This window comes from Phocoena sinus, chromosome 12 (assembly GCF_008692025.1).
Source record: "Phocoena sinus isolate mPhoSin1 chromosome 12, mPhoSin1.pri, whole genome shotgun sequence".
Classification (NCBI taxonomy): domain Eukaryota; kingdom Metazoa; phylum Chordata; class Mammalia; order Artiodactyla; family Phocoenidae; genus Phocoena; species Phocoena sinus.
The window spans coordinates 51,599,940-51,615,840 of NC_045774.1; the positions used below are offsets into that span (position 1 = coordinate 51,599,940).

General features: G+C 47.1%; 1 protein-coding gene across 10 annotated transcripts in view; it reads left to right on the forward strand.

Annotated features, from left to right (window-relative positions):
• SCML4 (Scm polycomb group protein like 4) overlaps positions 1 to 15,901 on the forward strand; it is a 106,393-nt gene that overhangs the window by 60,815 nt on the left and 29,677 nt on the right. For 8 of the 10 annotated variants that reach the window (XR_004352517.1, XM_032651077.1, XM_032651080.1 and 5 more), the window contains 4 exons: positions 4,336 to 4,465; positions 6,625 to 6,825; positions 9,207 to 9,338; positions 11,399 to 11,593. Coding sequence is in view for 9 of the 10 variants with exons in the window: in XM_032651077.1 (XP_032506968.1) it covers positions 4,336 to 4,465; positions 6,625 to 6,825; positions 9,207 to 9,338; positions 11,399 to 11,593 (658 nt within the window). In the remaining variant the exon portion in view is untranslated. The remainder of the gene's footprint in view (positions 1 to 4,335; positions 4,466 to 6,624; positions 6,826 to 9,206; positions 9,339 to 11,398; positions 11,594 to 15,901) is intronic. The other 2 variants (XM_032651078.1, XM_032651084.1) reach the window with 2 other exon arrangements.

Sequence of the window (15,901 nt, forward strand, 5' to 3'; positions counted from 1 at the left end):
CACCCACAGTTGCATGAGATTCCTTCTTTGTTCAAAAGTCCCAGAAGTTGTTTTACAGGTTGAATGAATATGTAAGGTTTTTCCTGCAACCAGCTGACTTATTCTAATCCCTTTAATTGCTTCACCTGGGCAGAAACTATAGGCAGAGGTAACAGCCAACTATATTATTTCATTGGCGGTGGGTTCAATGGACAGATCCCCCTCTAATAAATATTAAAATAGTGAGCGAGTATTAAGGTTAGGCTCATTATGGAGTTTACATAAACAGTAAACAGTGTCTGCTATCTAAGTCTTAGCTGCCGTCATCCTCTTTCTCATCATCATCATTGTCATTTTCCTCGGGAAGGATCACACGGATCTTTGTGTAATTTACTTAGAGAACACGGTGGGGGGGGGGGGGGGAAATGACTTACTAATCCTGTTTATTTTCCCCCACCAATATCGTTATCTGTATGTTGGGCATTGAAGGGCTGTAAGCCTGTAAAGGAGGATTTAGCCAAGGTTCTTCCAGAGCCTGTTGACAGCCTTTGGAGACTGTCACCACCAGCCTCTCCATCACAGGCTGTACCTTCCTAGAGATACCACTCCTAGAGAGACCACCAGGGGAACCCTTGGTGCCTGACCTGGGAGAACAGGCAGAGTGGCCGCAGCCCTCTTCACACTTGGCAGATGAGGAAACCCTGCCATAGTCACAGTGACTGAGTCACAGGAAGTTTCCCATCTACTCTGTCCCACCACTGAAGTTTCTTTTAAATTATTTTTATAATACTTAGTATGGTATTGCTACATGATGAGCCTTTTAATTCTTTCAAATGTTAACTCAAATTAAGATGAACTATCTATTGTTAATTGCTGCTTCTGATTAATACAGGATCTCTAGCAAGAGCCCCAGACTCTGCGCACATACAGCCTTGGGTAGCCAACATGCTCACTTTTGGCCTGTCTCCTTTTAAATTCATTGCAATTAACTTAAATTCATTTCCGCACATCCCACTGTGCCCTCAATACTGCTCAGCAGCCACATTCCATTCCCCCCATGGCCTCCCACTCTCCTAGTTCATTAACCCACCCTCCTCCACCCTCACACACAGCTTCCAGCATCACTGAGAAATTAGAAGCCATTGCAAAAGGCCTTCTGTAAGCTCCCACCTCCACATCCACCCAAATCCAGAGCCTCATATTCCTCCTTCCTTCCTACTGCAGATGAAAAGTCCTCGTTTCTTTCTAAGGCCATAGCCCAGTTCATTAAATCTCATCCTCTCTCACCTGTTCAGAGTCTCAATGCCAGCAGTTCTCCACACACTCCCCCGTATCATCAATTTTTCCCTCTCTACTGGGCTATTTCCACCAGCATTAGAACATATTTCCCCCTTCTCAAAAGCAACAACAAAAAATCTTTTAAAAATTAGAAAAAAATAGGGCTTCTGTGGTGGCGCAGTGGTTAAGAATCCACCTGCCAATGCAGGGGACATGGGTTTGAGCCCTGGTGCAGGAAGATCCCACATGCTGCGGAGCAACTAAGCCTGTGCACCACAACGACTGAGCCTGTGCTCTAGAGCCCGCGAGCCACAACTACTGAGCCCACGTGCCACAACTACTGAAGCCCGCGTGCCTAGAGCCCGTGCTCCGCAACAAGAGAAGCCACTGCGATGAGCAGCCCGGGCACTGCAATCAAGAGTAGCCCTGCGGCTCATTGCAATTAGAGAAAGCCCGCGGGCAGCAACAAAGACCCAACGCAGCCAAAAATAAAAATGAAATAAATAAATTTTTTTTTAAAAGTAATTGTGATAAAAACCACATGGCATAAAATTTATCATCATAACCATTTCTAAGTGTACAGTACAGTAGTTTAAGTATATTCACATCGCTGTGCATCCAACTTCCAGAACGTTTTCACCTTGCAAAACTGAAACTCTATACTCATTAAACAACGACTCGCCCTTTCCCCCTCCCTCCATCCCTTAGCAGCCACCATTCTTCTTTCTGTTTAAGTGCATTTGACTACTCTAGGTCCCTCATATAAGTGGAATCATACAGTTGTTGTCTTTTTGTACCTGGCTTATTTCACTTAGCATAATGTCCTCAAGTTTCATCCATGTTGTAGCATGTGTCAGAATTTTCTTCCTTTTTAAGGCTGAATAATATTTCCTTGTATGTATATACCACATTTTGTTTATCCATTCATCTGCTGATGGACATTTGTTGTTGCTTCTACAATGACTATTATGTATAATACTGCTATGAACATGAGTGTACAAATATCTCTTGGAGACACTGCTTTTAATTCTTTGAGAAGTGGAACTTCTGGGTAATTCTATTTTTAATTTTTTGAGGAATGCACCATTTTACATTCCCACCAATAGTGCACAAGGGTTGCATTTTCTCCACATCCTCATCAACATGCGTTATTTTAAATTTAAATCTTATTTTTTTTATAGTAGCCATCCTAATGGGTGTGAGGTGGTATCCCATTGTGGGGCAAAAATCTTTCAATCCTACTTTTCCTGCTGCTGTGGCTAATTGGCCACTCCTTTTTAAGACAAGACTCCTTGCAAGAGTTGGCTTTACTTCCTGATCCAGTGCCTCTCTTCCCACTATTTCTTAAGCTTATTCCAATCAGGTTCTCATCTCACCTACTGCACCACAGCCTCTCATGTCAAAAAGTTGCTATGTGGCCACTTCTGGTCCTCCACGTCTGACCGAGCATTTGACATGGTTGGTCACTCTCTTCTCCATGAGACACTTTCTTCATCTTGTCCCCGCAGTGCCATGCTCTCCTGCTTTTCTTTCTACCCCACTGGATAGAGTTCCTGGTTTCTTTTGCTGGTCACCCCTCTCTCTCCGACTTCTTCATATTGGAGTCCTTCAGGGCTCAATGAATGGATCCTCCTCTTCTCCACCTACCCTCAATTCTCTGATGATCTCATTCATTATCATGGCCTTAAATATCAACTCGCTACTTATGATTCCAAAATTAGATCTCCGTTTAGACTTTCCCGCAGAACTCCGTAGTCCAGTATACATACCTGCCTACTTACCGTCTCTTCTTGGATCTAAGCATCTTAAACCTGACATGTCCAAAATCAACCCGACCTTCCCTCATTGTCTCCACTCTCCCCTCCTCCTTCCCCCACCTGCAAACTCCCTGGCCCAAACCCTCGGAGTCATCCTTGACTTCTTTCTTTTTCTCTCACACACTACATCCAGTGTGTCAGAACGTCCTTCTGGTTCCACCTTCAAAATCTGTCCAGAATCTGTCCCCTTCTCTTCACCTCCACTGCTCTCACCCTGATCCAACCTACCATCGTCGCTCATCTACTCCAGATTAGTGGTCCTCTCACTTTTGCTCCTTTCGTCTCTTCTCAACACAACAGTCAGAAAGATTGTTAAAAATGTCAGTTTAGATTCTGTAGTTTCTCTGCTCAGAAGAGCTCAGAGCAAAAGTCAAAGAACTTACAGTGTCTTGCAAAGCCCCGTGGTTTTACCACCTCTCCAGTCTCACTCTTGCCACCTTAATGTGGCACAAACACTCCAGGCATGCTCTGCCTCAGGACCTTTGCAGTTGGTATTCTCATTCACTGGAATGTTTTTCCCTTAAACACTGGTATGACTTAAATGAATGAATGTAGAATGGTTGGATAACTAGCAGTAGGAATACTATTTCTCCATGACTACTATTATTATTACATCCTAAAAATCCAGGAATCAAGTTAGGATATGGATGGGGATTGCATATACATTAACAACAGAATGTACACCCTTGCTACTCAAAGTGTGGTCCATAGACCAGCAGCATCAGCCTTTGATGGTCTCCACTGCAGGAAATAAACCCTGAGAAGCATGTCACCTTTTGGAAGAATGGCTCCTGCTGTCTCTTCTAGCAGGACCCAGTGATCTTTGTGAACAGAAAACTCAGCAGAGTGAGCAAAGCTTCAGGATTTGTCACTGGGTGGCTGTCAGGAAAGACCTGTCCACAGGAACCTCAGGAGCACAGGGGCTCAGGCTGGGAACTGTCCCCCACCCTGCATCCTGCACTCAGGAGGCTTATAGGCTGCAATTCCTCACACCTCTGTGTGTCCCACACCCTCTGCCTGACACAGTCACTTCCTGGGTGGCTCCACTGTAAGGACAGGGTGCAGAGCTGACCTCTAGGTGTGACCCAAACTTGAATCTTGATCATGAACTTGAATCTGAAGTTCAGCCCCCAAAGCTGCACAATAGAAAGGTGTGGAAGAATGACAGAGTAGCAGTGGTTAACTGAGCCCAGGAAGGATCCTGGGAAAGTGCAGAGAGCATCTCCAGATTTTCATTGACTCCCTGGGTTCTCTCTTGCAGCTCAAGTCTCGGGTTCTCATGACGTCTTTAGCCCTCTCACCCCCGCGGAGCACGCCGGAGCCCGACCTCAGCTCCATCCCTCAGGATGCAGCCACCATACCCAGCTTGGCAGCGCCACAGGCTCTCACAGGTAGGTGAGGCGAATGAACTCCAAGGCTGGGATGGCCTGCCCGCCAGCTAAATTTACTCTGTGAACTAGAGAGCTGCCACGGAGGTCGCTCAAATGAAGGATTCAGTGTGTCAGTTGGACAGTAGATAGGATGACCAAATTCTCTGAGAACAGGAGTTTACTGTCTCACAGCTTGGATTATTTAAAATTGATTTTCAATACATCTTGGGTTCAGCTGGTTGCTGTGGGTGGGTGGAGACTAGAAAGAGTGGTTGGCGGCCCAGACTATCTTCAGAGCCGCGTTTACCTTGCATCAACAGCGAACCTGCTCACCTTGAAGAGTTTCTATCCCTGTGTTTGTACTTCCAGATCTCCTAAGGATCCTAATGCCCCTCAATCCCACCCAGTGCCTTCCAGTCCACTTCAGGGTGGAGCTCGCCCCAGTCTCCCTCATGGGGCATCCACCAACCAACAGTTCCATCTTAAAAGTAACAGCAGTTGGATGGTGTCTCTCTCTCTCTCTCTCTCTCTCTCTCACATACACACACACACACACATACACATACACATCCATAGTTCCCCCTCATCACAAACCATCCACAGCCCCATCCCACTTAAATCCCTCAGGGCCCTCCTAATGCTGTTAGGTAAAGGCCAAATTTTGTAGTATGGCCAACAAGGCCCTGCTCTTAGTTCTTAGGGCCCATCATAGGATCGTAGCATATTCTCTTTCCTTCTTCTGGAATGATCTTTCCTCTAGGGTCAACCTATTCCTCCCTTGCACCTCATCTCAGGTACCTCCCTCCAGAAAGTGTTCACTAACTTTCCTGCCAAGGTTCCCAGGACGGGCTCTCCTAGCATCTCCCTAATGTTTCTTGCAGCCAAGGTCCCACATCACTTCCTGTGATTCTCTGAGTAGGTCTGTCTCCCCTTCTGGGCCCTAAGTTCTCTGAAGTCAGGGACTGTGTAGATTTTTCTCTGTAGGGCCTAGCACACTGCCTGGCATGAAGGTCCCTTAGCAATTAGATTTTCCTTAATCATGTGGGATTAGTTGAAGAAGGAAGCCTGGTAGAGTGAAAAGAGCACAAGCCATGACATCAGAAAGATGTTAGTTAAAATCCCTATTGCACCATTAATTACACTTTCTGAGCAGCCACTAACCACTTTTAACCTCAGTTTCTTCTTTAGTAGAGGAAGTAACAATATTTAATTCTCAGGCTTATCTTGAGAATCAAACAAGATAAAGGCTATACAGTGCCTGGAATATAGTAGGTGCTCAATAAAAACTAATTTTCTTCAACTTTGTTGTTACTGTTTAATCCTTCCAAAGTCCTAATGGTCTCCTCTTACAGTCCCTCTTTAACGCTTCTCTGCACTAGTGGCCCCCAGGGTAAGATGCTCATACCTGGGCTGGGGGCAGGGGGAGACATAAGAGGAGCCATTAACATGTGGAAGAAAATATGACACCTACTATTAATATTTCTTTTTATCTCATCCTTTAAAATTTTCTATTTTTTGGTTACATCTTTAAAATGTATGTAATACATTAATACGGTTGAGAATATATATAATCTATAAATAAATAAACACATGTTAGGGCATGTGGTAAAAATTTTTTTACCAATGGGGTATATTACTTTAAAAGTGTGGGGACCATTGGTTGGGCTCACCTAAATGGACTGCTGAGTGTTCATTATCCTGAGATTGTAAGTAGAATCCTCTTTAGAATTTCACCGAATATATAGTCTTTGGAGTAATTAGCAACATGTTGATTTTTTTTAATTACTGAAGGTTAACAAAAAAAATGGCAAACATTATATATAGCTTGATAGCTTCCTGGAAGGAAGATTTTGTGTATGTTCCCAGCACATAAATACATTTATATACATGGTCCACAATTGTCCATAATTGTCTACAATTCTGATTTGAGTACATCGGAGAGGACATGCCTATTTCTTCCCAACCAAGAGGCCTTTCTGAGAGCAAGCCCTGGCAGCTGGAGGTGATTGACTCTATTGCCTCTTTTACTTCTTAAGTTGGGAAGAACTGGTCCCACTTTGGCCTTTGCTTTCCCAAGACCAGGGCCAAGGGGACATGGCTGAGGCCTCCCCAGTGTGCACGGGAGCCGCCCTGGCCTGATGTGCTTCGATGCTGAGGGCTTTGTGGGTCTGTTTTCACAGTCTGCCTCTACATCAACAAGCAAGCCAACGCAGGGCCGTACCTGGAGAGGAGGAAGGTACAGCAGCTTCCCGAGCACTTTGGGCCCGAGAGGCCGTCGGCTGTCCTGCAGCAGGCCGTGCAAGCGTGCATCGACTGTGCCCACCAGCAGAAGCTGGTCTTCTCCCTGGTCAAGCAGGGCTACGGTGGTGAGATGGTGTCAGGTAAAGCCCTGGAGCAGGCTGTATGAGGAGGGCCATGGGTGTGTCTCCAAAGAGGAAAATAGCTGTAATCAGGCTTGGGGGACTGTGGCCAGGGTCTGTCCCCATCTTCTGGGCTCCAGGGTCCTTAAATGAGCCTGTGTGCCGAAGGTGTCTCTTGGGGCTTGAGGAGAAGATACTTCCAGATCTGGATAAGAAGACTGGACATCTGAATCCTCTCCCTTGACTTGCCTCTTTCACCTCCCACTTACAACCCATCAATAAATCCTATTGTTCTAACTGCAGAATATATCCAGAATCCTTTCAGAATCAACTTCAAAAAATCTCCAGAATCCTTTCACGATTCTGGTTCTTTCAAAATCTAAGTCAGATCTTGCCCCTCCTTTTCTCCAAACCCTCAATGGCTCCCATGTCACTCTGAGAAAAAGCCCACATCCTTACAAGGGCCTCCAAGTCCTATGTGACCTGGTCCTGGGAACTTCCTTGATCTCCTGGCCACTTCTGTTGAGTCCCAAACTCTGCTCTGGCCACAGTGGCTTCATTCCTGTGTCCTCCAACCATGCTCCTCCTGCCTCAGGGCCTTTGCACCTGCTGTTCTCTCTTTATGGAATGCTCTTTCCCCAACTGTCCACGTGACTTGCTCCTGGAGTTCCTTCAGATTCCTACTCAAATGCCACCTTATCAAAAAGCCCTTCCCTGACCATATGTCTAACACATCAGCCCTTGTCACTATTTATTCTCCCTTCCTCTGCTTTATTCCTTATTCATAGCACTTAACACCATGTAGGAAGTGGGGAAAGTTCATGGTCTAAACCCCACCTCACAGGACATTTTTTTTTTTTTTTAAACAAGAGCCTTCAGGGTCAATCCCATCTCCCATTGTCACCACCCTCCTCCAGTTTCCACCCCAACCCAACAGCATCCAGAGGGAGTGGAAACTGTCACCACAAGTCTGAGGCAGAATTGGGAGCTCTGCCCCCTTCAAATGTTTCCCCTCAGAGGCTCTGTCTGTCTTACCCGAGGCTCTCCACATGCACAGTGGTTGTTACCACCTGCCCTTAAGCCCTGGAGCTCCAGGCCTTTGCAAGATGCTTTGACTCCAGGGGGACAGCCTGGTGTCTTCTCTAGCCCAGCATCATAGACACAGCCTCCATATCACCAGGGAAAAGGGATACAATTCCCCAGCCACAGGGCAGTGCAGGTGACCCTGCTGGCTGACTAAGAAAGGGTCGGGGAGAGGGGCCTTTAATGTGGCTACGCCCTGAAAAACCAAAGCATAAGTGTTTTATTTAACTCCAGATTGATCCCGAGGGCTTGCAGATGGGGAGATTTTTCCAACACAGCTTTACCAGCTCTGATTGATTCAGCCCTCCTTCTGGAGCTCCCTGTGAGCAGGAAGCTGGGTCTGACTTGCTGGTAATTGATTAAAATAGAACTTGGCAAGGTCTGGGTGCATGTGTCTGACCCAGGGTGACTTTTAAGAGACTTCAGCAGATGTGCGCAGAGACAGGACAAAGAAGTACTGCACCAAAGAGGCCAGGAGGAGAGTCCTGCTGTCAGGCTTCTGAGAGATCCTTGGCTGTTCTCTCTGAGAGCCAGGTTCTTGATCCTGGACTGCCCTCTGAGGTTGAAGGCCTTGTCCTTTTCCTTGCTAAACAGCAGGGCTCAAGACGCAGACCCAGTGCTAAGAGAAAGCTCCTCCTGTACCGTGTGTCCCCACTCTTGAGCAAATCCCGTCTGGGTTCTTTGTGGCCCCTGCCCCCCAAGCTGGGAGAGCTGACCCCGTTCTCCCTGCTCTCCTGCTTGGCTTTTCTGCGGCCTCAGGGGCCTCGGTGCTGGGGAGGAGGCTCTGCAGTGCCTGGCACCAATGCATGAGCGGGCAGAGCCCTGCCAAGTTTCCCTTGGCTGAAGCATTCCCAGGAAGGCTGGAGCTGAAGACTTGGTCATGGAGAATGCAGTAGCGCTGAGGGGCCTCCTCATGCCACCTCCTTAGGTTGTGAGGTGGCAAGGTGGGCATTCACGTTTCTGATGGTGATGTGGCAGCCCAGCAAGGTGGTGCTAGCCCCAAGGTGGTTTAGGGAGGGACTCAGGAGGAATAGTCAGACTCTCCCACTCTCCACCTAGAACCTGATCCTTAGGGCACTGCTTTCTAAACATCCCCATGGCACAAAGTGTAGAAAATGGTGAACACTGGTGCTGGCACCATGGGCTAAGGGAATTTAACCTGCTGTGGCTGGGCCTTGGGCCACCCCAAAGGCTGAGGGGGAATAGTATCGCAGTACCCATGACCCATTCCTAGCACACCTGTTGGGACGCTCTGCCTTAGTCACACTCTCCCAGAGGGGTAGATTTTGTGATCTCACAAATTCCATGTCTGCTTCCAGGAGGTGGAATTTTCCTACTATGTGACCATCCAGGCACCTCTGGGAATGTATACACACTGATTTATGACACAGGCCTGATGACCCAGACCTTCCTGCTGTGGGTTCAGTTTCCAGCACACCTACTCTTTCAAGGTATCGGAGGCAAGCAGTAGTGCCCACCTAAGAGGGAATTTTCAGTGTTTGAGTGGCCAGGATGACCCCTTTACTGAGCATCTAAGCAGCTCTTTGCTGGCTCTCCTAATCTGGAGAGTCACCTGGAGTATTAAAGTGACAGGCAAGTGCCACTTATAGGCCTCATGAGCTGGAAAAAAACGCTCTAGGCCTTCTCCTCAGTTTCCTCATCCATATTATGGAGTCATAACCTTTTCTCCACTGTCCTCACAGGACAGTCAGAAGGCCTAAATGAGGTGATAGGTGTGAAAGCTCTTGTCAAACTATAAAAAGCTACACAAAAGAAATAGATTGTTTTGATTTCTAATTTAAATGGGTGTGGAGTTTTTTTGTTGTTTGTTTTTTAGCTCTGAAATCAAAACTAGCTCTGGTCGCCCTGCCCCAGCCCTTACAGTGTGCTAGCCTTTGAGAGATATAGTATAAAAATCCAGGCTGCCTTCCAGGTGCTGGTGCTGAGGTCAGAGCCCTGGTGGGAGCAGAATGTCCTGCTGGGGATCTTTTCATGTGTTCTGCACCTGGGAGCTGCCGTGCGAGCTTCATGCAGCAGCAGAGGGCTGTGAGGAGGATTACAGAAAGAAACATGCTCTGGGCTGGAAGAACCAGGTGTTTCTTCTAAATTCTGGTCACCCTAGAGAAAATGAGTTTGATCTAGCATCACTGTGGAGACATTATTGTTCTTTTATAAAGACTCCTCCCCTTTAGGCTGAATGAACCCTGAACACTGTGGTGCTGTGTTAAGAGCTGGAGGCCTCAGTATGAACCCAGGTCTATTTGAATATACCTATATGTCTAGATCTAGACATATCTATCTAGACCTACCTATTGATCTAGATCTATCTATCTAGAGTTGCTTAAAATAAATGAGAGTATCTCATAGGGACACAGGAGTCAGTCTGTAAGATCTCAAAGACAAAAATTGGAATAATTTAGCAATAAGATACATAATATAGTATTGGACAACCCACAACACAAAATAAATATATATTTTAAAAACTTTTATTTATTTATTTTTGGCCACACCATGTGGCCTATGGAATCTTAGTTCCCCAACCAGGGACCAAACCCAGGCCCTCGGCAGTGAGAGGGCTGAGTCCCAACCACTGGACCGCCAGGGAATTCCCCCAGAATAAATATACTGAGTCTGCACTGATATTGATGAATAAACAAATAAATAAATGGAGGAAATGGGACAAGTCTTCCTTTATAGAAGAATTCCAAATGATATAGAGACTCTTCCCTCTCCAGGAGGTAGAGCTTAATCCCTCCACTGCCCTTAACTGTGGGTAGGACCTTGTGACTTATTTCCCAGGAACAGAATACAAAGAATACAGTGGAGGGCTTCCCTGGTGGCGCAGTGGTTGAGAGTCCACCTGCCGATGCAGGGAACACGGGTTCGTGTCCCGGTCCAGGAAGATCCCACATGCCGCGGAGCGGCTGGGCCCGTGAGCCATGGCCGCTGAGCCTGCACGTCCGGAGCATGTGCTCCGCAACGGGAGAGGCCGCAACAGTGAGAGGCCTGCGTACCACAAAAAAAAGAAAAGAATACAGTGGAGAAATGTGGCAAACACTGTCTTGGCCAGGAGATAAAGGTTAACATCCCAGTGATGAACTGTGGCTATCATGTACCACCCCCCACTGACTCTGTGGTCTTCCTCCTCAAAACCCCATAACCCCGGTAAAATCATAAGAAAAACATCAGACAAACAAGATCGCGGGACGTTTTACAAAATACCTGACCAGTACTCTTCAAGACTGTCAAGATCATGAAAAACAAGAAAAGACTGTGAAACAGTCACAGACCCGAGGAGACCAAGTTCACACAACAGCTACACCCGATGTGGTCTCCTGAATGAGATCCTGGAACTGAAATAGGACATTAGTGTAAAAACAGGTGAAATCCCAATACAACTTAGTTGAAAACAAAACAAAACTGAACAAACCAAAACCTCTTCCCCAGGGCTGACGGGCTGACGGCTTTCTCCAGAGCCCCGCTCTAAGTCGCTGTCTCTGTGCTCTTCCAGTCTCCGCATCCTTTGACGGGAAGCAGCACCTGCGGAGTCTGCCCGTGGTGAACAGTATTGGGTACGTCCTCCGCTTCCTTGCCAAGCTGTGCCGAAGCCTCCTGTGTGACGACCTCTTCAGCCACCAGCCGTTCCCCAGGGGCACCAGCGCCTCCGAGGAAGCCCCTGAGAGCCAGGAAGACAGGATGGAGTCAGGTAGGGTTTGCCCGTCTGTCTTCCTGGGCCTGCAGGTGGTTCCAGGTGTCCCCGCCCTCCCGGAGCAGGTGAGGCTGCCACTAAGGGGGCTCCTGGGAGCTCTGCTGCTGGAAGCTCACGGGCTGCTCCTCTGGGCACCCGGGGAACAGTCAAGGCTGACCAGGTCCAAGGACACCCCGACGGTCCCTGCCCAGGCTGCAGTGGGAAGAGATGGCTCCAGCTACTGAGAGCTGACATTATAGATTCTAGGCCTATGTTATTAGAATTTAGACAATGAGACCGCATCACACGCAATGAGTGATTTTTTTCCTCTCTTCTAATTAAGACTCTTGAGCATTTATTCATCATCGTTGAGTAATTGAAGGACTACTAGCCTAAGGAACAAAGAAATCCTGAAGAAACCAGGGCTAACGAATTGATTACGTTGGTCCTGTCTGGGGGCCTCAGATTCCTATCCAGGTCAATAAAATGTGTAACAGAGTGTCTATCGGGGCAGGAATTTGACCTGCCCATAAATCACATATGTCCTTCAGTGAGAGTGTTTCTCTCTCGTCACAGGATAGAAAGTGACCCAGGGGCTGAATGCCTTTTGTATCACCAGCCCCAGAATAGCTCAGCATAGGGACGTGGCCAGTGGGAAGTGCAGCAAGGCCACATGGGCAAACTTGCCACACTGTTGTCTGCCCAATGGGCTGCTCCTTCCTTCCCCACTTAGCGGCCCTGAGTTATGGATTTGCAAGGAGTTGAACATGAGTCCAGGTTCTAGATTCCAGGTTCCCAAGGATGAGCAGGCATGTTGCCTTTTTTCTTTCTCTGGAAGCAGTGTTGTTGATACATAAAGAACACATAGACAGTGAAATGGAATCTAACCATTATGTCATTCTGCAAACACTTGCTGAACCTTTTCTGTTCCAAGCACCATGTGAGACCCTGTCTTGGAATAAGGCAAATATGTATGTGAGCTTAGGAAAGTTTTTGAGGTATTGAGTAACCAGTATGAATAATGAAAAACTTACATTTGCAGGTATGTGCTCACAGACAGGCTTAGAGCATTCAACAAAACGATACTTATAATAGGAGTGGCTGTGTTTTAAGCCTAGGAGGACATCAGGGAAGGATAAAGTTAGATTCTAAGCATAGATTTTTCTCACATCCTGTCAAGAGCCTTGTCTACAGTTTTACTTTAAACTCTCAGAGACCTGGGAAACAGGAAGAAATCTGGCCTTTACAAAGAAATGTACCTAATTAAATATAGTTTGTGTGAGCAGATGCTATATACTTCTGTGTTTTTCTTGATGCCTCTATATGTGTGAGCTTGGGAAAGTCTTCTCATGTCTCTGGGCCTCAGTTTCCTGTGTGAAATGATGGGCTGAGTTGCTCATGTATAATGTTCTGGTTCTGACAGTCAAGAATCTGGCCTCTCTTGTAAACCTTAGTTGACTCAGAAACATATTGTAAAGCTCACGTATCTTCCAGTGAATCTTGCAATGAAAATAGCAGATGATGATCTGATTTCACTTCGCACACCCTAAAGTCATTGTTACATTGAACAAGCAATGACCCATGGACATAATCGTAAAGCCCCATAATTCATGTCTCCCATTCTCCTTTAAATGAAAGTCTCCTGTGAGACCACTTCTTCCCTGTCCGTGGATGAAATTTAGGGCCAATCTCGTGACTTTTCTGGCTCCTTTCAGATAACAAAACACTCTCTAGTAAATAATTAATATGTCCAGGTCAGTGTGATCATCCAACTTTAAATTTCACTCAAAGATGGAACTACTCCCCATTCCCAGCTCAGCCCTGCTTCAGGCCAGTTGCCTGCAGCAGTAAAGGAGGGCATGGTTGGCTTCTCTCCACCTCCTGCCCAACCCTCTGTTTTTGCCCCTTCCTTATCTAGCTAATAATGATTCCCAATCCTTCCTGATCAGAGTGAGGGAAGGAGGAGACGCAAGAGGTAGGAGAGTTTTTACTTGACTAATCCCGCTGTGAGCTGGCATCAGCCTCCCTGGTTCTGGCAGGTGTGTCAAGCTGATTCTGCAGCCTGTGGGCTCTTGCATGGGTCCTTTGGTGATCCTACCATCTCTCATCTGCACGTTCCTTGACATGGACAAAGGTAACTCTTCTCTGGCTGGTCACTTACAGTCCTTCCCACAGCCTCAAGGCATCTGTGGGTACATCTCTAACTTCTTTCTGCTGAGGCCCCCTTGTGCCTCCAGACAGTCCTATGGAAAGGAGCTAAGATAATCTCACTTCAGATCTCTCTTCTGATGGTCCGCATCTGGTCCCTTAGAAACACCCTCTGCCCAAACAAACTCAGGGCATGCAGGCTGATCTCAGCAGACACCTCTCCTTTGTCCTGCCATCACAGCAGCCAGACTTTTTGGTTTCTCATGGAAATCAAGCAGTAATCCATTGTGTCTCTTGAGCTCCAGGGACAGATATCAAGCTATTCACACGGCCACATTGAAGCTCTTGGATCACATGGGGCAGTTCTCTCCACAGTTCATCTTCTATTCAACCTGCTTTCCAACCTCTACAATTTCTTTTGCAGGCTGCATGTGGGTGGTCATCTACACAGGTAAAACTGGCTTCCCACCACCTCTTTTTGCTAGAGCTCCACACTTCACTCTGCTATGGGGAGACTATTGTCTTGCAGCTTCAGCAAAACTGAAACTAAAATAGTTTCATTTTAACTTCCTGTCCCAGGAACCCCCCTTCAGCTTTCCTTGAGTGATCACTGAGGAAACCTTTGCCTTGGTTTCCTCCTTATTCTTTCTCCTTCCAAGCTCACCATGCCGAGTGAAGTTCCTGTCTTTTTCCTGGGAAAAGTGTAGTGCAGCCGCCTCACTTCTTCCCTTGGCTGAGGCCGGTATTTCTGCCTGCAAGCTGGTTTCTTTCCTAGTTGGCTTGGCTTTGGAAGTAATGACTCCAGTTGTCTTCATGAGCCCTTCCCTAGCCTGTGGCTGCTTTGAAAAAATGAATTGCTCCAGTTCTTGTGGAAATTGTTCCCCGTGCCCTGGGTGCTACAGAACCAAGCGCTGTGTGTTTCTTGTGTCTGGGGCCCCAGGGAGGGTGGAGGAAGCAGCTACGGCACAGTAAGCTTTGAGCAGCCCCCTAGCACACATCTCTCCTACCTGTTTGCCATGGAGCCTAGGATGACACCACTAAAGAGTTTGCCTTTAGGGCTTCCCTGGTGGCGCAGTGGTTGAGAGTCCGCCTGCCGATGCAGGGGATGCGGGTTCGTGCCCCGGTCCGGGAAGATCCCACATGCCGTAGAGCGGCTGGACCCGTGAGCCATGGCCGCTGAGCCTGCGCGTCCGGAGCCTGTGCTCTGCAATGGGAGAGGCCACAGCAGTGAGAGGCCCAGGTACCGCAAAAAAAAAAAAAAAAAAAAAAAAAAGGGTTTGCCTTTAGACTAAGACATTGCCTCTTTAGGATTGCCTTGTCAAAGTTCCCTTAAAGGATAACATATCAAGTTATTATTACCTTGGATGAGGAATTAGTTTATTACCCACTTTCCCATGATTGTGGCAAGAAAGGCAGGTGTACTTATAAGTGAAGGGATGGAGGTCTTCATTGACTTTAGGCTTCATATCCATCCATAGGACCACGTCATTCCTAAACAAGATCGTACAGTCTTGAACTCATTTGAACCAGATCCTGCTCTGCCCCAAGGTTGTTCAGTCAAAGCTGGAGTGTTCCAGGTTTGGTGCCACACAGTTAGAGGGTTTGTCAACACTCATTAGGACATTTCCAAAAGACAGTTAATCAGACAATAAGGAAATGCAAAACCATGACACATAAGGAACTATATTAAAAAAATGGATGATTTGGGGAAGACACAATTTTCTGTTCCAGGATATGACAGCAGGTCATGTGGATTTGTTCTCTGTGGCCCTGAAGATAGAGTTAATTAAACCTCACATCTTGCCACTCAAACTCGGGTCAGGAGCACTGTCGTAACCTGAGAAAGGAAAAGCTCAGTGGCTCTCCCTCACTCCTTCACAACAGATCCCAGGTGTTTTGAAGACACTTAAAGTTGGAGAAGCCTGGGTTTCAGGGATACTCTCCCACGTAGAGGACTTGGCAGCTGAATAACCAGGTGGAACTCTCAGAAGACAGCTCCCTCAGGATTCAGGTGGGGTTGACATTGTAAAGAACTTTGAAGAGCCAAAGCCATTCAGAAGTAGAAGGAGCTGCTTGGATGGAGAGATCTCCTCATTACTGGTGACAAGTGCAGATGTCCACATGTCAGGGCCATTAGGGTGAACTCTGGCAACCCAGAGGAGTAAGAGCAAGATGTCA